This window comes from Urocampus carinirostris, chromosome 3 (genome assembly GCF_059441175.1).
Source record: "Urocampus carinirostris isolate Australia breed hairy pipefish chromosome 3, RoL_Ucar_1.0, whole genome shotgun sequence".
In the NCBI taxonomy this organism is placed as follows: Eukaryota; Metazoa; Chordata; class Actinopteri; order Syngnathiformes; family Syngnathidae; genus Urocampus; species Urocampus carinirostris.
Window position 1 is genome coordinate 48,487,384 of NC_142351.1, and position 26,706 is coordinate 48,514,089.

The 26,706-nt window shown below is 37.9% G+C and overlaps 1 protein-coding gene across 3 annotated transcripts in view; it reads left to right on the top strand.

Annotated features, from left to right (window-relative positions):
* mib2 (MIB E3 ubiquitin protein ligase 2) overlaps positions 1 to 26,706 on the top strand; it is a 56,405-nt gene that overhangs the window by 16,950 nt on the left and 12,749 nt on the right. For 2 of the 3 annotated variants that reach the window (XM_088332154.1, XM_088332153.1), the window contains exons 2-14: positions 5,558 to 5,929; positions 10,254 to 10,425; positions 17,241 to 17,347; positions 18,429 to 18,623; positions 18,775 to 18,917; positions 19,413 to 19,520; positions 19,618 to 19,722; positions 19,874 to 20,036; positions 20,568 to 20,701; positions 21,641 to 21,789; positions 22,774 to 22,930; positions 23,626 to 23,780; positions 26,515 to 26,641. In XM_088332154.1, coding sequence (XP_088188280.1) covers positions 5,707 to 5,929; positions 10,254 to 10,425; positions 17,241 to 17,347; positions 18,429 to 18,623; positions 18,775 to 18,917; positions 19,413 to 19,520; positions 19,618 to 19,722; positions 19,874 to 20,036; positions 20,568 to 20,701; positions 21,641 to 21,789; positions 22,774 to 22,930; positions 23,626 to 23,780; positions 26,515 to 26,641 — 1,938 coding nt within the window. In that variant the 5' untranslated portion in view covers positions 5,558 to 5,706. Of the gene's footprint in view, positions 1 to 5,557; positions 5,930 to 10,253; positions 10,426 to 16,039; positions 16,740 to 17,240; positions 17,348 to 18,428; positions 18,624 to 18,774; positions 18,918 to 19,412; positions 19,521 to 19,617; positions 19,723 to 19,873; positions 20,037 to 20,567; positions 20,702 to 21,640; positions 21,790 to 22,773; positions 22,931 to 23,625; positions 23,781 to 26,514; positions 26,642 to 26,706 lie in introns of those variants that run through there. The other variant, XM_088332155.1, reaches the window with a different exon arrangement.

Below are 26,706 nucleotides of genomic sequence, written 5' to 3' on the forward strand. Positions count from 1 at the left end.
ACATGGACTATTTCCTCACATTTTGTATGTTTTAGAATTTGGTTATTCCTTTAAACACTTGTTCACAGCCAGCCAGCTTAGTTTAAATAGTTTTTTTTCATGTGCATAACAGGCAATACAACTGAATTTTGCAGTCAAATGTGGATAATTAATTTAAATGCAAGGGTTTGAAAAAAAAAAAAGTTTAATTATTCACATTATTGAGCATGAGATTACCGATTTGTAAATTCAAACTAATGAGTTTGTGACAGACCTATTAGAAATTACGATTATGCTGGACTCTTCATCGTAGCAGCTGCTCGATTTTAAAAAGTGCAACATGCTGGCAGGTAAACTACATGCCTTTTTGAAATCTAGATGAAACACGTTGACCTCACATTTTACATTGTAATACTCATAGTTGAATTTCCAGTTTGAGTTTTTTTTAAGGTACTTTCAACCAAATGGTTTGGTTAAGTGTTGTAAATTGTCTTTTAGTTGAACCTCATTGGTTAAAAATGTAACTACTGTAAAGTATTGTTTTTTTTTTCCTAGAGATGAGGTGCTAAGGCTACAGTTGCTTTCGTGAAAAAGGAAATCAATGAATAGTTGTCATGTCAGAAATTATTTCTGTCCACGTCATCCTGTCACCTTGATGTGTAAATGTAGCTTGCTTCTTTTTAACAAGAGGAGGGCTGAGTTGTGAGGCTTTTTAATTTAAGCTTACATAGTTGAAGTACAATAATAATAATAATTTAAAAAAACTATGGTTAGTTTTGCTTTAAACTAGTGTGACTTTTAGCAGTTTTCGTCATTGATAGGATGCCACTCATGCACTCATCATACAGTGATCATCAGCAGACTAGAAATGTTTTTTGTCTGTATTAAGATGCATCACAGTGAGATTTGGACAGGACCTTGTTGTGTAGGAATGAATTTAATGGAGCTTTTACTTGTCTGTGCCACCTGAGCCTGCTTATCTTTTTCATGGGCTTAGGCCGGTAGTCTTCTTCTACACCTGCCTACGAACAGCACGTTAGGTGGCCTTTAAGAGTGTTTGTGGGTTTATCTTCAAAGGTTGGTCAGAAATCTATGGATACATAACAGATAAGTGATAGTATTCATCTGCACCTTGAGATTATGGAACACATACATCAATGAACACATTTGTTGTCTAAAAAAAGGTTTTTCATGAGTTTATTCCCTGAGTGCGTAAAAATGTTTTTTTTGTTTTGGTTTTATCTTTAACAAACTATGATAAAGGGTTTGGCGCAGCTCATCAGTAAGTATTAAGCCTCTAGGAATAACCAAAATCATGTGATCATGTCACCGCAAAGATCAATTGCTGATAAGTTCTTGAAAAGTTCATGCATTGTTCGTACACAAGTTCACTGTTCTATTTATTTATTTTAATCTGCTAGCAAAGTGAACCTAATGTTTTTGGAAAGAATTGTTTTGATACAGGAGATGTCACAAATCCAAAAAGAGCACCAAAGTGAAAGTTCTCCTTTTTAATGCATCCTTTTTACCAAAATATGTTTTTCTCAGTTTGCTTGGAAACAGGTATTTTCAATAAACTTAGCAATGTTTAACTGTTTTTAACTAAACAATGGTAAAAACAATTTCTAATGAAAGATGAGGACGGAAGCTTTCTTTTGATATGTCATGTACCTATAAAGCTATAGAACTACATTTTCTGTAGGCCTATTTGACAAAAACACCTGGCATTAAATGAGCTATATGGAAAATAGAGATTGATGTGTATTGCCATCAATGGTACTGAACGTGTTGGCAATAATATTTTCTTTTAATAAAATATTATTATTTTCACTGAAATGATTGACCCATACTATTTTCCTGTTGCATACCTGTTAGTGACAAACAGACTATTCTTCCAAATTCCATTAGCATCTTGGCCCAGCATGTAGCTTTTCTTCCATGTCAAAATTGGACCTTAAAAGGAGTACACAGAGTGTGCTGTGACTGGGACGAGACAGCCTGAATTTGATTGCCAAACCTTACATTTCAACTCGTAAGTCTTTCACTACTGCAATTGCAATATTGTACCTCAAAGGAAATGGATATCAGTTTCAATTAGCAGACTTGAACATTGCAGGCAATGTAGCGTCTTTCTTTGAAGCAACGAACCACTTGCAAAAGATGAATTAGGCTCGCCATCTGATTAGAAAATGTTCTCCACAGTTTCTTTGAAAAATGTTTCTTTGAAGTTTAACACTTAGTCTCTTTTATTATGATTGCCCTCTTCTAATTATAATCACATAATTGTAAAAAGTATTTCTTTATACAGACAACTGGTCGCTTTAAATCCTTAAGTACAGGGGATTCTCTAATCAGAGAGAATATTTGTCAAGATTGAGAGAGATTGATGTAGAATGTGTGTCTTGAGGTGTTTTTTGACTTATACTCTAGAACAGGTTGCATTATTTATTTTGAGTGATTGTTTTTTTAAAGTAGGTTCAACCGGTTTCCTATTGAAATCGATGTAAATGAACCAAGTCATCTGTCAAATGTAAGAATACGGGGATTTCTATTTATAGATTACCAGTGAGTTGTTGCCGAATGTGTAACAATTTGAGGGTTGTTTTAAATTGTATATTTCTTTACTGTTTGGCCTGTGTGGAAGTCTAATTTAACTAAAAGCAGAACATGTCTTGCAAAAAAAGAATGATGGAGGGCTTTGTTGTTGAGATTATTTTCGCTCCGATGTGTAGATCATTTCAATGTGTATGTGATTGGTGAGGTTGTGAAAACAGCAAGGAAAGAAGAATAGTCTTGTGATTTTTACTTAGCATTTAGTTCTGTGTGTATGAATAAAACTTTAATGACACATTCCTAGAAGTTGAATTTAAATTACAGTGGAACCTCTGTTCTCGACCATAATCCGTTCCAGAACCCTGTTCGAAAACCGATTTGTCCGATCACCAAAATCATTTTTCCCATTAAAAATAATGTATATCGTTTTAATCCGTTCCAACACCCTGAATGTTTACCTTGAATGTTTAACGTAAACATAAAGCTAACCCAGGCTAATCATGTGTTTGCGTTATCGTTATCTTTCGTACGAAAGATTACGCTAACATGAACGTGTAAAAATAAAAAAATCAGGTCGTTTACAAGTCATTTAGCACCCGGGTCTCCACAACAAGTGGTGAGCGGTTCATTGGAAAGGTGGCTCCGTTCCAACACCCTGAATGTTGGGCTCCGTTCCAGCACCCTGAATGTTTACCTTGAATGTTTAACGTAAACATAAAGCTAACCCAGGCTAATCGTACGTTCGCGTTATCGTAATCTTCCGTACGAAAGATTACGCTAACATGAACGTGTAAAAATAAAAAAAAGGATAAAGAAAAGAATTATGAATAGGATTTATTACCTTTGTGGTGGTCAGCAGAAGGCGCAGGTGGACGGTGGGGAGAGGGATGGAGGAGGAAGGAAAATTATTTTTTGGAAGAATGTTCTTTTGTCTTAAAATACCGATCTAATGACACTTGCTTTTGCCTTCTTTTTAGCACTTTTCTAGAGTGACTCATGACTCATGGCTAAAACACTTTGTACACCTATATTAAAAGCGAAAGCAAAATGAAGCACGTCCACACGCGATAACAGTTGGTCACGAAAAGAGCGATCTACACCCGTACGCCGCTCAGCATCGCACCCTAGCGTATGCACTCACTCATTCCCGGCGTCCGAACTCCAATTTTATGACCGAACAGCGAAGCAAGAATTTCTCAAAATATTTGGTCGGACTCCGATTTGTTCGAACTGAGAGGCGTTCGAAAACCGAGGTTCCGCTGTAATGAACGTTTCTTCCTGAGTCACTCAGAAAAGCAATCAAATTTCGTATTTTACGGACTGTAAGGCACACCCAAAAAACCCAAATTAGCCAGAAATTAGAACGTGTGACTTTTTATCCGGTCCATCTTATATGCTGACAAAAATTGTAATGCATCACCACATTTGTGCAATAAATGATCAGTTGATATATTTATTTGCTGACCACAATTGCATAAAAATGGTGACAGCGGTAATTGGACCAGATAGCAATGGTAAGAGCACCGACTCCTAGCTACCGGGCCACTAGAGATATGGAGGATTATTCACAATTGAAAGAAAGAGGAATCGGACCCAAATGGCGACGGACAGAGCTCCGGATTCTACCCACTAGGCCAGTGTTTCTCAATCAGTCGGTCGGAACCCAAAGGTGGGTCGCTAACAAGTTTTCACTGGGTCGGCCTTGGCAAAATATTGCTAACGAAAAAAATCTCCTTAACAGTAGTGAGGATGATTCCTTGCAAACAGAATTTGACCCCCGCCATTTCACACCACTGAAAAACACTGATGATTTGTTTACACATTTTAAGCATGGCCAAATGCAGGTATAATAAAAAAAATAATGACACATGGACATAATGATATTAAAGACAAAGCCACCTAATTGTAGCAACTTACTTTAAACTTTAAAATGCAGCTAATTAAAAAGTAAAGAAAATATAGTACCTGAAGTCAGTTTAGTTTTGATTGTCAATTTTTTATATATGAAAGTATTCTACTATAGCTAGTGTAACCTGCACAATCTATTTATTGGAATTCAGGACACCACTTGTAAGCCAGACCAGTTGAGAATCACTGCTCTAGACCCCTCGGGATACAGACGACAAATGAAAAGGTTTTATCTCATCGTCTCATTATTTTTAGTCATAGTACCAGATATGTCAGAGTAGAGTGAATGTTGTTTTAATTTCTCAGCTAAAACTTAAACATTGCCCAACTAAAGGTTGCATTGGACAGCAACTCACCCCTTGTTGTGCTGTGGGCTTAATGTTTGGTGTCATGTTGGAAAGAGTGAAGTGGAATGAAATCAAAAAGTGTTCTTGATTCTTACCACCTTCCACTAGAGGCATATGGCTTTGGTATATAAGTAGACGGATAGAAAACTAAAAATTGTAAGTCACAAACATTTTGGAAATGTATAGCCATGCATTTATATATTTCACCGGGACCAAATTAATTCCCACAGTGCTGTTCTTTTATTTGACTTTAGAACAACCAAATTACTTCCCAAAGTGCCTTTCTCGTAATTTCGTTCAGCATCTCGTGCATTTTATAAAGACTCCTCGAGTCGACTGTATCACGGACCGGTTTAATGTCTGACAATATTCAGCCCAATAATAACATAAACAATTTGGTACTGTGACTAAAAAAATGAATTTATGAGATAAGACATAATGCCTTCTCATGTGTCGTCTGTATTAGTAGCCTAGTGAATGGGATTGTGTGCACTCCACATGGTGATCTGGGTTGTATTCCTGTTGCATCCAATGTTATGCAATTGTGATCAGTGGTATATGCTGACTGATCAATCAATGCACAAATGCGGCACTTAATTTTCTTGTCCAACACTAGCTATTTTTTTTTCCATGCACCGTATAGTCTGGTGCGCCTTATATATAAAAATATATCACAAAATACCATTTTGGGCTTGCACCTTATAATCAGACGTGCCCTATAGTGCAGAAAATATGGTACTTTCCTCCCTGAACTATATATTTTTTTTTAGTCCCCCCTGACCTGCTACCAGAAACCCCCCTGGTGGCATCCCTTCCTGCGCTACCATCAGCGCGGGCCCGAAGGCACAGCGGAAGCGACAGCGCCGTCAGGCGTCGGTCGTCAAACGCAACCCCGACACCGGGCCCCCGCAGAGGCAGCATGGAGGTGGGCATGCGGGTTGTTCGCGGCAACGACTGGAAATGGGGAAACCAGGATGATGGCGAGGGCCACGTCGGGACCGTAGTGGAGATTGGGCGCCAAGGTAGCACGACCACACCGGACAAGACTGTGGTAGTTCAGTGGGACAGCGGAACAAGGACAAATTACCGCACTGGCTACCAGTCTGCCTATGACTTACTGCTGTATGACAACGCTCAAATTGGTGAGTACTTTCACGTCAAGGACTGAAAAAAAAAATCGAATTAGCAATCCCAGCAACATCAACATTCTCCTTTTTGGGTGTTTTTAAATAGTGGTTCTCAACTGGTCCGACTTAAGTAAACCACCATCCCCCAAGCCATTACCCAAATCAAGAAAACAATACAATTTCTCAAATGTTTTGGGTGAAAGGCAGTTTAAACTAGAGATAGTAGTACATATATATTCTCATTTTTTTCAAACAATTTCCTGCAATTTATATGAAATCCAAAATGCTTTCAGTCGTTTTTAACATACTGGACATGCACAAATATGAAAGTAAAAAATGCAACGTTTTTATCAAGCCTAGTGGCTCTTATGCTGTTCTGTCTGCCAAAGAAATTGACTTCAAGTCAAGTCACAATGAATTGTAAAGCCCTTAATCACAAAAAGTCTCAAAGGACTACACAGGCCACAATTATAAAATCCCATGATTTGAAATGAAATGATTTGCATTTATGTAGCGCTTTTCAAGTCGATGAAGACTTCCAAAAGCGCTTTACAATGTGCTTCACATTTCCCAATAGTGGCCGTGCAGTCATGTAAGGCGCTGACCTGCTTATTGGGGGCAATAGGGGTTCAGTGTCTTACCCAAGGACACTTCGACCTGTAACACGGAGTAGCCGGGATTCGAACTGCGATCTCTTGATCCCAAGACGCTCTACCTCCTGAGCCACTGCCGCCCACTGATTTGAAACATGCATGCAGGGAAGGAAAAATTCAAAAACCCAAGCATGAGGAAAATAAAATAAAACTTAAGAAGGGGCCACATTAAACATAATCATCCTTCCCCGATGACCAGATTGCAATAGAGGTGGCATTGGGTAACAATACACAAAATGTAATGTACAATTCCACCCTGGTCATCCTGGAAGTGGGATTACCACTTGTGAGGCCCCTTCTCAAGGTTTCTTTTTTCCTCACGCTGAGGTTTTGAGTTTTTCCTTGCCCGCATGTTAGTTTAAGATTAGGTAATGGTGTAAGTGTAATCCCGTGCAGTCCTTTGAGACATTTTTGTGATTAAGGGCTATATTAAATAAATAAATAAAAATAAACATGGGTAATAATTGAAATTTTTTCTATCTCAGCCAGTTTGTCATTGCAGAAGATGGACATAACTCAGGGTTGCTGTGGATCCTTGAAAAGTCGTTAAAGGCATTGAATTAGCTTTTCTAAAAATAAGGCCTTAAGTGGTTTTAAAATGTCTTGAATATGATATCCGAAAGTCTTAAAAATGTGAAAACGTTGATAAGCTGTATATTTGTTGAAACTAATAGTTTTGGTAAAAAAAGCTATTTTTAAATGCATCATAATGAAAATGTTTTATGACTGGAGCAGAAACGTTTTTTGGGGAATTAGTAGTCTTCCAGTTTTGACTGAGGATCTGTGATGTACTTCACAAATCCTTTTTATTTGTTTTCCATGTCTTAGTTAGAGTACTATGTTTTTCAGAAATGCGATTAAAAAAAAACATTTGTTTAAAATTTCCCCTAATTTATGTGGTGCTTTGTTAGTTTCACTGCTTGTTTTTTGTTGACTTGGTCTTAAATTTAATTTTAAAAGCCATTAAAAGTGCTAATAAAAAGTCTTTAATTTAACCTGCTTTAAGCTGTTGGAACGCTATAACTGCACTTGTCCGGCTGCTATCCATAATCCTCGATCGCATATAGCTGCTAGCAGGAAACCAGCAGAAGGTGCTTTTGCCGGGCCTGGTGGCTTTTATTTTTTGCCATTACTGTATTCCCAACTAAAATAAACTGCACTCGTGCAGCCACAATCTGTTATCCCCAACCCCATAATGCTGCGAGCGGTGACCGCCACAAAGCACTTTTGTCAAAAGGCTTACTGGTCTGTTCTGCCCAAAAAATGAAATACAAGTTTGTGGGAGCGATCCATTCTCCCCAAATGACTACTACCAACAGCGAGGGCTGAGAGGGATAATGTGTGTAATGCGTGAATGCTTTTTTTCCGCTTGTTGTTCCTGCTTAAAATGAACAGAAGCCAGGTGGCCGCGATCTATTATCTCCTGTTGACCACCTCTGCGAACAGGTTCTGGAAGAGCGCATGTTAAAAATGGGTCTGAGGTAAGAGGAGCGGGCTACTTGGCATATCGCACTGGGTTCTTGTCCCCATTAAATGCGATATAAAGATTACAATTTCTGTGTAGACAAACTTTACCAGTCTATTTCTGTGGTGTGAAATGGCAGTTGTCAACCCTCATCTGCAGGGCATTATCACCATTTACTGCTAAAGGGTGGAACTGACCTTTGGTTATTTTTGTTTTCTCTCATAATTTTCAAAATAACATTTCTGAAAACGGTTCCACGACCCACTTTTGAATCGCAACCCACAAGTTAAGAATCACTGTTCTAAGATTCTGAAGTAGATGATAACTCACCGATGTCGGGAGAAGAATGAACGTTGTGGAAATCCTTTTACTTGGGTCCAAAGAAAGAGAAAATGTTGATTGATACACTGCGATCGTGCCTACAATATAATTGGTTTTATGAAGATAGCTTTTTCCTTTGAGTAAATTGTTTCCACTGGAAAAAAAATGCCGTGTATTGAAAGTAATTTTTGAGAGTATATGATCAATACCAAAATGCCCCAGTGCCTTGCACTTTCTTCAGCAAATTTATTGTCACCCAAATCATAACATTTTCAATGGTATAGATGATCCCCTGTGATTCAACATTAATCCGTTCTGAGGTGGGTATCCTAAGGAAACCTATGGTAATTAGCAAATGCCTTCCAAGGTAAAAACGGCAAAAGTGTGTATGCATGCAAATAACACTATAAATAAATAGACTTGTAAATTAAACATTTCATTGCATTTAAATTTGGTATAAGTTTACTTTAGCAGCTACAGTGGCATATTGGGTGGATGTGGTAGGATGAGATAGCAGATTAAAATTATAACTGACTCTAAAATGTCCTGTTGTGAGGGTTGTTTCTTTAATATCCTGCTTATTCTTAATAATTGTCCTCAACTATGATTGGTTAGTGCAATATTCCTTAGTGAGGGTAACAATGTGTGTCCCTTTTTCATATTTATTATTTCCAACTTTTTTTCCATCATTATCATCTTTTTAGTTCTCCTAATATTAGCAATGCAAGTTACATGAGCTTCTGAACTGAACAAAGTGAGAGAAAGGAGCATTGTGAGAGGGAGTTCAGCCGAGAGCATCTTCTATGACTTTGCAGACAGGGATCATAGAATGAGGCGTGACTTGCAGTCATAAGAAAGAACAGCGTAAAGTTTTAATTTTCAGTTTTTTGGGCACGCAAAATAATTTGTTGTTGATGTCGTATGGTAGGGAAAAGGCTGTTACATGGGGCGAAAAAAACATAAAATGTGAAAATGTCCTAAGGTAAGAACGCGGTCTCCTTTTTTTATTTTCCGTGTGTTTTCCAGACATTGTTCTTTTTATGCATGTTTTAGAATCATTCTGGTCATTGTTTGAATACAAGGTATTTAAATCATTGTTGCATCAACAAAAACTGGTCACACGCGCACTAGGGTGGTCCTTATTTTTCGACTTTTAAAATTTCATGCTCTGACCCCTTGAATATGTTCCAATATATACAAAACGTAATTAGGCAAAGTTTCATCAAAATCAAAGGATATTTTGAGGTCGCTCAAGGCCTCTGAAATTTTGGTATGAAAAATAAGGATTTTTCGCACATTATATCAGACCTAGTGTACAAAGTTACTTGTAACTTTTCTTGTGTTACAATTATAAGCAATGGACTGAAATTGGATGTTCTAAAACGCCGTACACATAGGGTTAAGATTTCCGTTTTTTCTCGAAAATTGCCAAAATTTTACCATTTTGGGAAATTTCAAAGTCGTTGAGCTACCTCTAAATATTATCCAAATTGTTCAAAATTGCACACAGTGTGTTTTTATCGATATAAGAACATATGCGGGGGGTCAGAGCCCAATATTTCCCCCAAAAAAATTTCGACCCCCATTAAGGACCACCCTAACGCGCACACATGTGCAATCTGACGAAAAATGAAAATTCATAATTTTTTTTTTATATTTCTACATTAACTTTGGAGACAAGATTTTAGGTTTCTGTTGAAAATGAAGACAAACAAAACTGGTTTTGTGGTGCTTGGCAAATTACAGATGAATCAAAGTGTAACCATCAAAGGAAAAAGTTTGGACCCAACTTTATTTAACAACTTCTTGATTAATGCTATTGGAATGTCACTGAATTTGCAGTCCAATGTGACTGCAAATCAATCATCCTTCATTACTAATGTGTGGCTTTCTTCTACAGGAGTGCGCCACTCAAATATAATCTGTGACAGCTGTAAGAAGCACGGCATCATGGGAATGCGATGGAAGTGCAAAGTGTGCTTTGACTATGACCTGTGCACACATTGTTACATGAACAACAAACATGACCTGAGCCACTCGTTTGAGCGATACGAGACAGCACATTCTCAGCCGTAAGTAATGAACTCCCTTCTCCTCCAGGAAAATTCATCAACCTCCATTTACTGAGTATTCATTGTCCTCTTCTACCAGAGTCTGCTGATTGAATCAGAGGTTTGTTATGTAATAAACCTTTTTACCAATGATCAGCAAACTTTACCTGTATTTTAAGCGATTAGACCATAATTATTTACTTTAAGTAAAGCCGGGCTTAAAGCGCCCGTAAAAAAGAAAGTCGATCAAAAACATTTGACTTACGGTCTACAAACGCTGCCCAACCTACGAATGAGTTACGTTCCGGACGATCGTTCGTAAGTTGAATTTGTCCGTAAGTTGCTCCAGTGCCATAATTTGTATGTTTAAGGTTTGTATAAGTATGTTTAAGGCTTGTATAAGTAGCGGGTATTGTTTTGTACTTAAAGATAAACATTTCATCAAATAATATGCTCTATAAAGTTAAGTTTCTTACTTTTGGAAGATGAGCTTAAACAGTTAGGGGACTTCCTCGTCCGTGGTAAAAAGTGGCGGAAAAAAAGCGTTTCGACCATTTTCTCATCCGCATCAAGCTGTCTTATTTCACTTTCATATCAAAAGAAACGCCTCGCCTTTTCTTTACACTTTACACCAACCATATTGAATGGAGGCACAAGATATTAAAAAATAAAAACGTCAAAGTTCTTTGCGCGCTAGAGTTACAGTACACATGGTATGTTTACACACAAACTAGGAAGTAGAAGAAGGATTTCTTCTTCGGGGTGGATGCTCAGTGACCTCTCACAGCGCCACCACATGCCGGTAGCGGCGGAAAGAAGCTTTACAGTAATGTCCCGTCCCTACCTATTGAAAACTATTATACAAGAATTACAGAGCAATTTCAAAGTCACTTTTATTGTATTCAATCTAATTTTAAACATGAACACTTTCTTGAGAATATAATACATTATCATAAAATATACAATTTTTTATGCTGCTCTTTTTTTGAACATTTTTCAAATGCTCCTTCTGTAAGGGCTGCGGATAAAATCCTTATTATTGGACACAATATTTTTCAATTCAGATATCTATTAATCTCTTAAGACCCAAGCTTCTTGTTCAATGTGCATTTACTGTATGTGTCCACACATATGAATGCCACGTCTTTGAAGGTTAAAATTATGTTATAGATGGAGGTATCCAAAAATACATTTTACTTGATAATAACCACAAAACTCATTTCACAACTGGATAATCACAATTTTGCCAACAAATAAGTACATTTGATTCAGTGATGTTGGTATTTGTTTACACCCATAGCATCCTTTGAGCGTTACTATTGCCGGGTGCTAATGTTAGCAGCTAGGTGGACAATGCTTGTCTCTTAGGCAAACGTCCGTAATGCTATCCGTCAATGATAGCGATCAGAGGCGTGTTCAGGAGAGTGATCAGACATGTAGTCTCTTGTTAATCGCTTGCCGCGCACTGCTGAACGGTTGTAATCGCTCACTGTGATTGCCTTACTGATCCAAAATGGCCGACGACAGTACAATGGATTTCGTTCTACAGCTTGCTTTGAGCGAGTTGGCTGATATGAGCGACAGTTCGCATATTGACACAGTTAAGGTTATCCTTAACGCAGTGGAAGGGTCATACCTGTCTTGCATTGTTCACAAACATTACCAGGCAATGTAAGACGATATATTACATCGCCAACAGCACTCGTCAGGGTGAGATCCTCCATCTTCTGCACTGTCGACGCCATGTTGGAAATCAAAGTAAGCGGTCTTTCTCCCGTGATTACTCGGGCACGCGAGCGCTCAATAATCACTGGCCGTTCAGAAGCTAGCGATAGCTCGCGATAGCAATCACTCACTCTCCTGAACACGCCTCTGGTCGACCATGCAAGTGGCAATTGCCACCATCTGTAATGCTATCTGCAAAAATGAACGACCAACTTGGTGCTAATATGCACTAAATTCAGGAGGCCAAACTATAATGTCAGCCATCCTTAAATTGTTATAATGCTGTATTGGCATTAATCGATATGGAAGGGAAGGTCAAACAGCCTCTGTTCCTAAAGTCTTCCCCATGATTTCCCTTTGCAATGCACATTTAGTAAATGTTTTAGGTAGATCTTTTCAACAAGATTTGAATCATGTTAGTGTCTGTAAAAACACAATCTCATCGAGTGGGCAGATCCTTGAGAGATCCTCACAGTTATAACATTACCGATGTTTCTCCGCACTACACTTTGTTCTGGCTAAACCAAACAAGGTCTGCTGCCTCTACGTATATGCGTTGTGATCTGCTTCCTGTGTAACCAAATTTGGCTGGCCCAAGTTTTCGTTGAAGAATGCAGTCTTCTGCATCAGTTCACCGGAATGCTACCAAGTGCCGCAGGCTCTGTCTGAACGTCAGCTGAATGGCCTGTGCTCATTTTAATGAGGTGATATGTATGACCGAGACATTTTCACGATTCATTATTTTCCCCCACAAGCTAGTTAGTGTACATGCAATGCTGACAACTAATCACACTATTATTTGTGTGATTCGTAACAACACTGCATTCTACCACTTCATACATTTGTAACGTCCTCTATTTTTTTCTTTTCTGGTATTTAAATTAAAGTTTAGGCATGTATATTTAAATTTCGTGATGTCAAATTATGGGAAAGAACGCTTACCTAGAATCAGCATTTGAGAGATATTTAAGGCCTTTTTGAGGTGTTCTGAAATAAAATATTTGTATGTTTAGGCCATATACTGTACGTGTTTAATTTATGTATTTTAATAGAATTCTTGCCAACTACCTGTTACCTAATGTGTTGACATTGCCTGAAGTTTGTCATTTATCAGTTTTTCAAAGACCTATTGATTTGTCACTGAGGTCAAATTGTTTTTGGGCTCAGCAGTGCCGTTTACATTTGTAGACTGTTACTTTAACCACACAACGTAAGAACGTCCTGCCTGTGCATATGCAATGCGAAGGAAGATGCTACAGTACAATGTATTTTTATTCTTATGCATTTTGTACAATTAAGCTCTGTTGAGTTTAGTATGTGACAATGTTTTTATGATTGCACTCTGCAAGGGCATCACATGAATCACTACATGTGTAAAAATTGAAAAAGTGAATTGGAAAACTTGCTTAGAGGTGTGCAGTTTTTTTTACACCAACCCTGGCACACACATTTGACCATCGCTTTCTATACGATTTTCAATACTTATCAGATCAGACTGTGTTTTCCCTGCGGAACGTGTTTAGCTCAGTCATTGGGAGTGTTTTCTTTTTTGAAAACTTGTTTTCAGTAGTTATTCTTGTTATACCTCCATTCTCTACTGTTAAATTCTGGGCCAATTGTCCCATTTGTAATTTTATTAGATGTGTTTTATTAAATGTCTGCTTAGTACAGACAGAGGCTTATTCTTCAGCACATTTTATTTCACTGTGTGACATTTGATGATTTGATAAAATCTTTGAAACCATAATAACCATAAACACACCATTAAGAATTTAATTTCAAAATTCAATACAACCTTAGAACCCGCTCTCCAGACAATAGCTTATTCTTCATTACATTGTATTTCATTGTGTGACATTTCATGATTAGATCAAATCTATGAAATAATAAGGCCAGAGCCTGTGTCCCATATAAATAAAACATTTAGAAAAAATTCTCCAGCAGTTACTTATAAGTGCTGAGACTCATTTTGACCGTTATTTTTGTCCTAAATAGTGGTTTCCAAAATTTGTCAAAATAATGCAAACAAGGATACCAATATATTTACCTTATGTGCAGACTATGCTGGGCATGGAGTTTGCGCGTCCTGTCTTTTGTATTGCTCCGCCCATTTTTTGCATACTATCTCGCTAATATTTTATCTTTTTTTGCTAGTTATCAGGGTAAATGTTTGCCTCCTTTATAGCTAGCTACCTAGCTTTTTTTCTAGCATTTTCTGCAGCTATTTGGTTGTCTCTTTTAGCTAGCTATCTAGCTACATTTTAGTTATTTACCTGTTTACTTTTCTAGCTTACTATCACGCTATTATTTAGCTATTGAGCAAACCATCTAGCTAAGTTACCATTTTAGAAATTTAGCTCAAACTGGGTGCCCGTTGCGCTATTTAGTAACAAAAAGTAGCTCGACGCTTGAAAAAGGTTGAACCCTGCCGTGGATGCAGTTTACTTGACCTTGACCACAATTACTGAGGAAGGAAAATTGAGATTGCTGATGGTCGCACCTTTAAAACTGTAAGGCCAACATGAATGCTATTAAAAAGCAAACTATTTTTTTTCCATTGTTGACAGTTTACCAGATGACATATGCATGCATACTTACACTGCTCAACACAACATATGTGTGCACCATATGTTTATGAGATGGCCGCTGTACAGTAAGATAATCGGCTCAATCGGCTCTTCCACTTCAACAACCTGCACGAAGCATCTGGGAACTTACCAGGCCATAGCACTGCTTAATCCTACGTTTATATATCAAGCTGCGCACCTACACCTTGTCTATCATTTATCATAGTCAAAACGGGTCCCGCTAACAATATATAGTTATTTACAGAATCCTGTTTCTACCTATTCCTTTACTTATCCGTAGTTTTTCCTGTGTTTTTACTGACGTTAAGAATACATTTAGACACTTCTCATAAGGCAATATTTCATGTTGACTGAATCCACTTTTAGATTTGAAAATCTGGATGTGTGAGTGAATAGCCCTAGCAACTTCAGATATGTCAGGAACTCCCCAAATGTGATTTGTTGCTTTCTGGTCAACCAAGTCAAGTCGAGTCAAATTTATTTATACAGCCTTTTAATCACAAAAATGTCTCAAAGGACTGCACAGGATTACAATGACACAATTACCTGATCTTAAACCAACATGCGGGCAAGGAACAACTCAAAACCTCAGCGTGAGGAAAAAGAGAAACTTTGAGAAGGGACTTCACAAGTGAAATAAAATATAAAAAACTGGAGAGATTAAATTTGTCAACCCTTTTTTTTTTTTTTTTTTTTTTTGAAACCACCACCTCGCCTAACTAGGATAACCCTTTAGCTGGGTTGTTGATGAGCACAATAGTTCCTCTGCCGCTGTGATCTGTTCAGAAAGGTGACATTTGATCTACTTAGATTAGAAATCGTGATCCCTTAATAGAGTTGTTGTCTTTCTTAGAATGCCCTTTTGGATAATGTCGTACGGGGACTTGCATGAAATAAACAGTCTTTGTGTTCTATTGTTGGCTTTGAGATCATTATACATTTCTCAAGCATACTGATATAATATTATACTCAAAATATTGACAATAATATACAATTCATTTACAGAATAATTTGACAATTCAGTGTTGACCAACCAATGTTGATGAAGTGGATTACCCTTTATTTTTTGTGGGTGCATTCTTTTGCTGCTTTTGCTACTGAACATGACCATGATTAGTGTGGCCTGCACTATAAGTAAACCAAAGCATGTTAAACAAAATGATGAATCAATTGTTTGTGCAGTGGGTAGGGGACACAATGGTTGCCATGAACTGGTTGCCAGTCACCGAGCACACACAGACAACCAACGAACCACACACTCACTCATACTTTGGCATAATCAAATTGTCCTCAAATTGTCGGCATGCATATTTTGGGATATGGGAGGAAATTGAGTGCTTGGACAGAACTCTCTGAGGCACGGGACGAACATGAAAACCCCACACAGGACAGCCGGTGGTTGGAATTGAACTTGGGACTAGCCATGCACCTTGCAGTAGAAAATGGCGACTAATGCATTGATTGTAACTAGGTACTGAACACTGTAGATGCAAGCAATACAGTTGTGAATGTTGGAATGACCTGAGCCACAGCAAATTTGAAAAACCAGATTCAGCAAATACTTTCAACATTGTGATGCCTGGTTTGAACTTGTGTCCACTTAAGTGTTTAAGGCGGCACCAATGCTCGCACTCCTAATGCTCTGCTTTTAAGGATTAGCCTCGAAGCATCTGCCTTCAAAAGCACTTTATTCTCAGAGCAACTCTATTCAAACCTTGCGCAGAGATTGGCTGTCTTCTGATGTAGACGAGGACTGGACAAGATCCGTCAAGATTAGAGAATTCAATCGGCAAACTGAAGTTCCACATTTTAATGCTAAAAAGTGCAAAACCTGAGTTGGATAACTGATAAGGTTGAATGACATCTCTTGTTTACAATCGCTGGACTTTTTGGGGGTGCCCACGCTGGATTTCATGTGACATGATCTCATTCTTCATATGAATGTTGGAGTTTGATCTTTTTACAAAGTATGGGAATAGGCAGTTCCTTTGCACCAAGATCTGATAAAATCTTTACCATAAGGTATGTTTACTTATGACTGCCTCTCTTTTGTGTTTATATTTTAATAACTAAAGTAAATATTGTGGCCCGTTGGAATTTTTTTTAAGTATGCCACAATGAGAATTGATCCTGTTTGCCAGTGTGGTGTTATCTCTTATTTTTCAAAAACATCCACACTTTTTTTGACTCTTTCGAATACATTAATAATCTTTCCCTCCTTGTGGACTTCAGGTAATCTTAGAGATGGGATATTGAGTTTGTTTTGGCCCAATGTACACAAATCAAAATTTCTTAGAACCAGTGGCTTTAGGCATGCCGAAAAATATTTTGCCGTCTTGACCCGTTTTTTTTGTTTTTTAACTAAACAACCTAATGTTTTTTTGCTGTTTGTGTTTTTTGTCTAGCTAAAATGTTAATGATCATGTTCTTTAAATCAGCTCATTTTACGCCTGTACTTTAAATTTCACCCAAGTTCCAACATCCAAGTATTTACGAAGCCAACTCTCTGTATTCTTATCATAGAGTAAGCTTGGCACCAAGGCAAAATCTTCCACGCTTCATCCTCAAGGGAATCTTCCAGGGGGTTAAGGTGGTTCGTGGACCAGACTGGGACTGGGGCAACCAAGACGGTGAGTTGGTTGTGACAAGGGTGTCAGTCTCCTAAACTTGAATTGTTGATTGGGTTGCACAGCACCAAGGTTAAGATTTTTAGGTAACACAATCAATTTGATCTCATGTTACATGTTAACTTGTTTTCATGAAGCATATTTTAACACTCATCTATTTGTTGTGTGGATATGTGCTTTTCCTTGAATTTAAACATTTTTTACAGCCTTTTTACAAAGTCAGTCTTTTCCCTCAAATATTATTGCTGTAGATATTAAATGTGCTTCTCCTTCCCAGTCAACTTAAACATGAACTGCATTGTTACTCTCCGCATCATGAAGAAATTACTCTTCCTTTATTTTCAAGAAGTCGATCAGAATTCCAAAATCAATGCCATTTTGAAGGAAATGTGTTCTGTATCCACGAATTTATTCCTGGTGCCATTATCTCTGAAAAAAGATATGTGCTCTCTACTGGGCCGAATGAGTCAAAATGTCCTTTTAATGGCTTTGAAGTCAACACATATGAAAATGTGAAGTAATTTATATGTGCAGAAAAGGATGTTCTAACCATCCTCAGCAACCTTTAGGCCACCATGTAACATTTCAGGTCACTGGTTTATCTGGTGCATTTGAGCACAGATGAAGCCTGATGAGAGCAAATTATCTGACTCATGGTGAATATTGTCTTTGTGTGTCAGTCCGTAACAAGGACTTGTGTCACATTCATCCAGCACTAAGAAACAACTATTTTTATTACATGTTTGTGTTTGGCTTTACTGCTCTTACTTCACCACTTTCTATTTCCACCAGCATCATTATCTCTACGTTAATCTGTTGATGACATTTACTTCCTTCCCCAACACCTCAAGTAACTATGTGACTTTATCATCTTATCACATTCAATGTCGGTTACCTTTTTCTTGCAATTGAAGAATCCAGATATTCATTTCCAAGGTGTTTTTATTATGTATTTGACATTTTTCTACACAAGGGCAAAGAAGGGTCTGAAAATATCCATCACTAAGACATTCAATCCTCTCTGTTTATCTCTTGTTTACCAACACTGATTATCTTGTGCCTATTTGTGTTTGCGTATGTGTAGGCGGGGAGGGTAAGATTGGGAAGGTAGTGGACATTCGAGGCTGGGATACAGAGTCTGGTCGCAGTGTTGCGAGTGTGACTTGGACTAACGGAACCACCAATGTCTACCGAATGGGGCATAAGGGCAAGGTCGACCTTAAATATGTTTCTGATGGCCAAGGAGGCTTCTACTACAAAGACCACTTGCCAGTTCTTGGTAAGATATTCCACTTTTGTTCACACATACTTTAAGTAACTTAAGTTGTCCATTGGAAAAAGAAAACAGTAATATTTCTTTATTTTTATCATTTTAGAATTTAAATATTTTTATTTCGGCTTGTTTTTATTCTTACTGTTTGTATATCCAGGAGAGCATGCAGAGCTCCAGCGCCAGGAAAGTGCTGATGGCCACTCCTTCCAGCAGGGTGACAAGGTCAAATGTCTCTTGGAAGTAGATATTCTGAGACAGATGCAGGAGGGCCACGGAGGATGGAATCCCAAAATGGCAGAGGTATTTCATTGTTCTCCTCTGTAAATAATAGTCTTTTTGGGGTGTTTTATTAATGCAGAAAATTTGTGTTGTGTTGTTACGAATGTTGTTGATCAGTCACTTTTGTTACATTTTTATATTGTCTTAAAAAAATCCTACTTTTTCAAAATGAAATAAATCTAATGTTATTTACCATAACTGTGTCAGCTGTTTACAATTAGTTAAAAAAACTCTACTTTAAACCCTGGCCAAATGTTCTGCTGCCTATTCACAGCATTATTTACTGAATATGGCAAAGGCTTGAAAGAGGAGTTAAGAATATTTAGAGAGATATTTCATGGAATAAAACAAACCAGATGAATGGTGTACTAATATGCTTGTGGCTTGGATGGACTTTGCTGTTTGGTGTAAGGAAGAAAAACAAACCACTTGAGGTCTTTGCTACCAAAGATGAACTTTAGTGTCAAAGCCATGCAAAGGAAGACTCGGGGCCAAACACCCTCTGTTTATTTGCAGTACATTTGCCGGATTGGGACAGTTCATAGAATCACAGACCGGGGAGACGTCAGAGTGCAATACAGCAACAACATTCGCTGGACTTTTCATCCAGGGGCCCTGACCAAAGTACACAGTCACAGTTTATCTTTCCAGGATTCATACATTACTCAAAGCTGTTTTAATTACTGTATGAATTATTCATAATTCTCTTTTACTTCCCTAGGTGAATACGTTTGGGGTTGGTGAACATGTGCGAGTTTTGGAGGACATCGAAAGCGTCAAAAGGCTGCAGGCCGGCCATGGCGAATGGACCGACAGCATGGCTCCCGTACGCTCCTGCACGTTTTCTATGAAGTTATTACTCTTATGAAATTACTTTGAATTTATTGAATATTTTCTAAAGACTGCAGAAACTCAAGGGCACCATTAGAGATCCGTTAACTTTTGGCTGTGCTCATCCGCATTAATGTTTCTGCCAGGTTTTGGGCCAGATTGGTAAGGTCCTGAAAGTATATGCTGACGGTGACCTGCGTGTGGTGTTTGGAGGTCAGACGTGGACGTTTAATCCGGCTTGTCTGGCAGCGCAGCCTGTGGAGGTGGACGCCAATCTAATGACTGCTGAGAACCCCAACGAAACTGGAAGTAAGGCCTCTGCCAGGACCTAGGGGCTTTTCTTGAACTCTTCAGCATATTGCCTACCTCTGTTTGTCATTTTCCCCCATGCTTTCCTCCTCACTGCTTTGTGGTTTCTGTGAATACACAGGAATATGTATTCAATCTTTTATTATTTTTGCTTTTGACATCTATATTTGGAGTACAGGTTTTGGTTTTCCCAATTGCATGTACTGTCTGTTTTAATAATGAGACGACCGATGATTTTTCTCACCACTGTCAATGGGCTGTCCTTGTTGAGATATATATTGTGCCCGCATTTGATGTGCTATTTTTATGTGTGTCTTTTTGCATGGCATGGGCATTTTGACTCATTCTTGCAGTTTCCAAAGTTCTCAACTTGATGATTGGAAAACATGCATTTTATTTGTTGTATGGATTGAGATATCTGATGGATTTTGGAACATAAAATGTTCAGCATGTTGTTTTCAGTGGACTTTAACACTGCCTTTACTCAACTCCCATCTTTTTCCTTGTCCTTTTACCTTTGCCACTGCTTAGGTACAGTCATTTCTGTGTTGGAGAAACTATTGTCTCAGTCCACGGAGCAGGACAATCCCAACCGGCTTGTCATCGAGGCAGCACACGGCAGTGCCAGTAAAGTTAAAGAATTGTTACAGAAATATCCTGATAAAGTGAGTGGAGCACTTTCACCTTTAGTGTAATATGTGGCTGTTCTATGCTACATGAACTACTTGCCTGCAGGCTAATATTTAGTTTTTAATCTGTAGTTCGTTGTTAATGTCATACATTTTTTTTATATATGAGTGAAACAATCTTTAGTTATAATTTAGTTTATAATTAACTTACGGGAAATCATACAGTATCTGTCATTCAATAATGAAAAAGAGTTTACGGTCACCACTGAAATATTTAAGCATTCTTCCTCCAAGTGAGGCGTTCGCACGTCTTCTACAAAGTGGGAATGCCATCAATTCCACCCACACCCATGCCTTGACCCAAGTCACGCTGATGATTCACAGGGAAAGCGGGACATGATTTACATGTTCCATCAATACCTCTCTAGGTGCTAATGAGTACAGGAGGTGTGCAGCGGAACAGTTAAATAAATAGCATGTAATTGTCATGGAAAATAAACATGTACTCCGTGCTATATCATAATATCACCCCTCAGTTATATACCAAATATAAAACGCTAATCATTGTTGAAACATTTGGATAGTTTGACTAAAATTAGCAAACTTAAATGTATCTGATTAGTCATTTGTTTTCTTGTGGATGTGTTAATCTATGTATCTATCTACCTTGGTCATATCCCTCAAGAGGGGTGACCGACAGCAAGACAAACACATACAATAACAAAGAAAATAAAAGGGAAAAAAATAGCAAAAAAAGGGAAAAAATATAATCCAAATATAGTGGATGTGTTAATGATCATACATATTCATACCAGACTGTGACGACTAGATCACACCTCTTAGGATTATGTGCCACGTGTATCATCAACGTGGTTGCAATTCATGCTCAGATAATTCCTCGCCAGAGTTAGTTTGTCCATACTGTGGGTCAATCCACTTCCAATGAATCTTCAACTGCGCTTATGCTCCTGGCAGGTGGATATCAAGAACCAGGGCAAGACTGCACTACAAGTTGCTGCCCACCAAGGCCACATGGAAGTTGTGAAGACCCTGCTCCAGGCTAACAGTGCTGTTGAAGTCAAGGATGAAGATGGAGACACGGCGTTGCACTACACTGCCTTCGGGTGAGGAAGCAGTTGCTTTTTCTTCTTTTAGTTTTAAACAATAAAAATGTCGTCAAATTTAAACGGTTATAATCCACTTAGATGAGTTTTGAAAGCATGCCCTTATAGGAAGCATCCAGTGCTTCTGTGATTGGGAATAAACATAATGAAGTTACTGCCTGTTAAAGGTACATTGTGTGCTATTTGACCACTAAATGGCACTGTATTGTCTAACGCAAATGGAAACCGGTGGCAAATGAGGTCATTGTATAGTAAACATATTATTATTTTTTTTTTTTAAGAAATACTTGTTTCAGAGAAAACTACTAAGAAAAATGGCTTTTTGTGAAAGGATGCATTTCAAACGTGTGTGTGTGTGTGTGTTATTAATATTTGAGGTGTCATATATTATGACACCACCAATATCTAAACATTACTTTCCATAAACACAAGGGCATTTTTCTTGCAAAATGACTGTTTTTATTGCAAGAACACACAACTTATGCATTAACTATGCATGAACCTTTTCAGCCCCCAATGTTTTCTGTGAAGTTATCACGTGATTCGGTCAACTTCAGACTTGCACGAAACGTCATCCCTCTGTACCCTAATAATGACGAAGGTACTTCGTCATCATTTTTAGTAAGAATAAAGTTTTGAAGCGTTAACTGTCTGTACTTATATTTTTGCTTTTCTCACATCCCTGCGCCCACTCTTCATATGAGCTGCCTATACACTGAAAGCAAAACTAGGCAGTAATTTTTTTACAAAGATCTGATCAACACCAGTCTTGCTATCTAGTGGTGACTTTTCATTCTGAAATCAGTCCCAGAAGCTTGATACTTTTTAGAAGCGTCAAAGCCTTAATAACATTGTTTTTAAATAAAACAATTTTTTGGGGCACTCTGGAACAATGCTTCAGAAAACATTTACAGGATATGGCACTGAATGAGTCAAGTATATAAAATGACTGTTTTGTAAATGTGTATTCTTTCATTGATCCAGCAACCAGGCAGAGATTGCACGGCTATTGTTGAGCAAAGGGGCAAACGTTAACCTCTTGAACAACTCCATGTGTACGGCTCTTCATATCGCTGTCAACAAGGGCTTCACAGATGTCGTAGGCGTGCTCACTGAACACTCAGCCGACGTTAATCTTCAAGTGAGAGGACTTTCCTTAATGCTATGATAACTCATCATAATTGGATACTGTACATCACATTTATTTATTTTTACATGCTATTCATTTCATTTAGGCCTTGCCATAACCCACTTTGGCTCAGTCCTAAATGTCAGAAGGGTCTTTTGAAACGTTTGCACTTTTCCACCTACATTTTTAACATTTCTCCTGGATCTTATACTTCGCAGTATCTCCTGGAAATACCTCAGAACTCACTAAGAGCCCATTTTCAGCTTAATTGATTTGGCTACTCAACTAAGAATGTGGAAATACTGGCACGTGCTTATATTTTGTTTTCTTACTTTGCCTTTGAGGACTGTTTTCCTAGAAGTAAAATCAACAAGTTAGATTTGGAACTAGAAACATTGTTTGTATCCTTTTCAGAGAACACATTTTAATTAATTGATAATTAGATTTGAATGATAGCTGTAAATGGGTAAGATAATTCATTTTCACGTTTTGAGCCACAATAGCATCAATGTATTTGTCCTTACAGAATCATACTTTATGTACAGTTTGCCCTTAATTTGTGATATACAGTACGTATCCCTATTGTTTTTTTTCATATATTTCATTAAGCAAATATACATATACATCTATGTGGTACTTGTTTTCTTGAAGTAAATACATGTTTTGGGTTTTATCTAAATACACTGTTTCCCCTCCAACCTGGTCAGGATTCCTATGGGGACACGCCTCTGCATGATGCCATAGCCAAAGATTTTCGCAGTATCATCGAAATCTTGGTTGTTGTGCCCAACATTGACTTTACGCAACAGAACCACAGAGGTTTCAACCTCCTGCACCATGCTGCACTCAAAGGGAACAAATTGTAAGTCAACTTCATTATTTTGGGGGAAAATGTATATTCTACATCTTAGCTGGTCATTCTCGTGTTCCTGTTTTTGTACGTCTTTTGAACAAAAGAGAAAACGTGACTGCATTTTCATTTCGCTAAATCAATGCTTATGTGAGGCATTTTGTGATGATGCGTTTTTTTAATTGATTTGAAACATTGACGGTACGAAAAGGGTTTTACTTACCAAGATGGAACAGGGCAGGATTTTATCAATTTACCTACTATATGGAGCAGGACATTTTCCGTGGAAGAGGGTTCAATTTTTAAAAATGGATTTAGCACACATCTGCTCGTGTTTAATATTTGTATGACCGTGAAAATAAGTATTTGGGTCGCTGGACTGTTTTATACTGCTAAATTAAATGCCTATTTTCAACCTAAACGAAAAGATTTCTATAGAAAGTCTTGGGACTTGCCTCAATTATATGATGTGCTGTTTTCACAGCCCACCCAGCTCCTTTGCTTCGGGGCTTTTATGACCTCATTTGAACTTTCTTTCCAAATTAAAGCGAAACCGCACAGTGGAAGATGGTCCCAAGGTTTTATGTAAAGAGATCCCATGAAAACAAAAAAGAGACTCAAAACCACCAGCATTCTTATATTTTTTCCTAAGTAAATTGAGTACTTGTTAACAAAGTTTGTCTCTGGGATTTTAAAATGATTTGTGATGTAATATCATTGTCAATATCAGGGTACTCTATACCTTAAAGCATCAATGTCGACTCTATTATTAGACTGGGTGTTTTCCATTTTAGCCTCCTAAGTCAAATATGAAAGGTAAAAACAAATCAGACCTGTAAATAATAGCAAAATAAGCACTGAACGCACACAAGTGGCAAAAAGGGCACTTTGCTCATTCAATAACTCATTTGACCTGGTTACCCATTCAGCATCATTGATGACTCCAGACATAAAATGTGGGTTTTAATTTCAGTGCCATTGACCGCTATGGACAGCAAAGGCTGATTATTATTATGTTTTATTTTTTCATTTAATTTTTCCTGTTTCAATGCCAATGATGAATGTCAAAGATTTATTTAATTTTGGTCACATTGACAATAAATGTAAAATACTGATTTTTAACTGGGCAATAAATGATTTAAATTATAGGTTTGAAAAACATTAAAACCTATGACACATCACCGATCCTTTTATGAATATGTCAGAAACAAATATTGTAATATCAATACACACTTTATAAATTCTTTCTATATCTGCAAGAATTTACCACTTTCAAGCACCCACATTTACAAGATTTCCAGGAATTAATGTCCTAGCTAGAGTAAATAAATTTTGGAACAGAACTGTGGCCCATATATTCTGTAGTAGTTGACCCTGGCTGGGGAAAGAAACGGTAAAATACATGGACCTAAATCACACATTGACTCACACGCAAAACTGTGCTGCAGCTACCAACGACCTCCAACACACATCTGCCTTTTGGCCAGTACTCATTTTTATTCGACACATGCAGGCCATATGAGAGTTTTTAGCTTTTATTAGCATCCTTGCTCTATGGCAGGGGTCAGGAACTCTCTTGACCCAAAGAGCCATTAAAGCAAAAAATGTTTTCAAAAGAAATTGAGAGAACCACATCATATATTTTCCGACAAAATTGACAAAAAAACTGCCAAACACGCTCTCTAGACAAAAGCTAATTGTTCAAGACATTTTATTTCACTGTGTGTCATTTGATGATCTAATCAAATGTATGAAATGATAATGCCAAATCCTGTGTACCAAATCAATGTAAATATGCCATTTACAATTTGTCTTCCACCTTCAGTTAAGAGTGTTGAGGCAATTTTTTTCCGTCAAATTTGTCCTTAATAACAGTTTCAAAACAATGTGCATGCAAGTTCTTTTGTAAAAATGTCACAAATTACTGCAAACGCTAAGCATATCGTCATATTCACTTTCGGTGTAGACTGCACTCAGCGAGAGAGAGACAAGGAAGTGCCTTGCGCTCTGTGCAGTGATCCGCCCACCTGTACTGCTCACCCAATCAAAGTCGTTTGCCAGCGTTTTATTCATCAGTTTAGATGGTTTCCTATCAAACTTTGGCATTAAGTTGCTTCGGCTTTATTTGGACCAAAATCGGGATGAAATCCCTTGACTTTGGAACGCGACAGAGATGTGCAATAGTTACATTTCATTTCGGAGCCATACATACTTATGAAACGAGCCATATATGGCTCCCGAACCATAGGTTCCCTACCCCTGCTCTATGGGAACGGTAATTTGTGAGGGGATCTATCGCAGTCACTACTGTCTTTCTGCCGCCGTCCATTCCCCCAGCAAAAAAACCTTCATGTTTCTACTTGGTACTCTTAAATACAGAGGAACCATGGCTCCCAAGTATCTTTATGAGTAGTTTTTATGATCCTGAGAATGAACCAATGGTGTTTACTCGTACAGTACAGGAATAGTACAGTTAAGCCCAATAACAAGTGTGTAGTTCTGTAAAATGGTGGAAAGTAATTAAAAAAAAGGTGCAGAGTACTGAAATCTACATCAATATAATTGTAATCAACTAGATATTTTAGGTCTAGGGTTGACAAACTTTTGACACGTGGGGGTCTCAATGGGTTAAAAAAATTTGGTTAAGTGGCCTGACATAAACATTGTGTACAGTTTTTTTGTAATTGAAATACTGACATTTTTAAACAATTGCAAATCAGATCAGCTTTATTCGATATCCTAACAGGGCCACCGAGAAGATTCTAGGACGAGCACGGCAACTGGTGGACGTCAAGAAGGACGATGGCTTCTCTGCCTTGCATCTCGCGTCCCTCAATAATCACCGTGATGTCGCTGAGATCCTCATCAAAGAGGTAAAAGCGTAAAACATCTGGTGACATTGGCAATGTCATGACAGATAAAGAAAAATTGTTCTCGC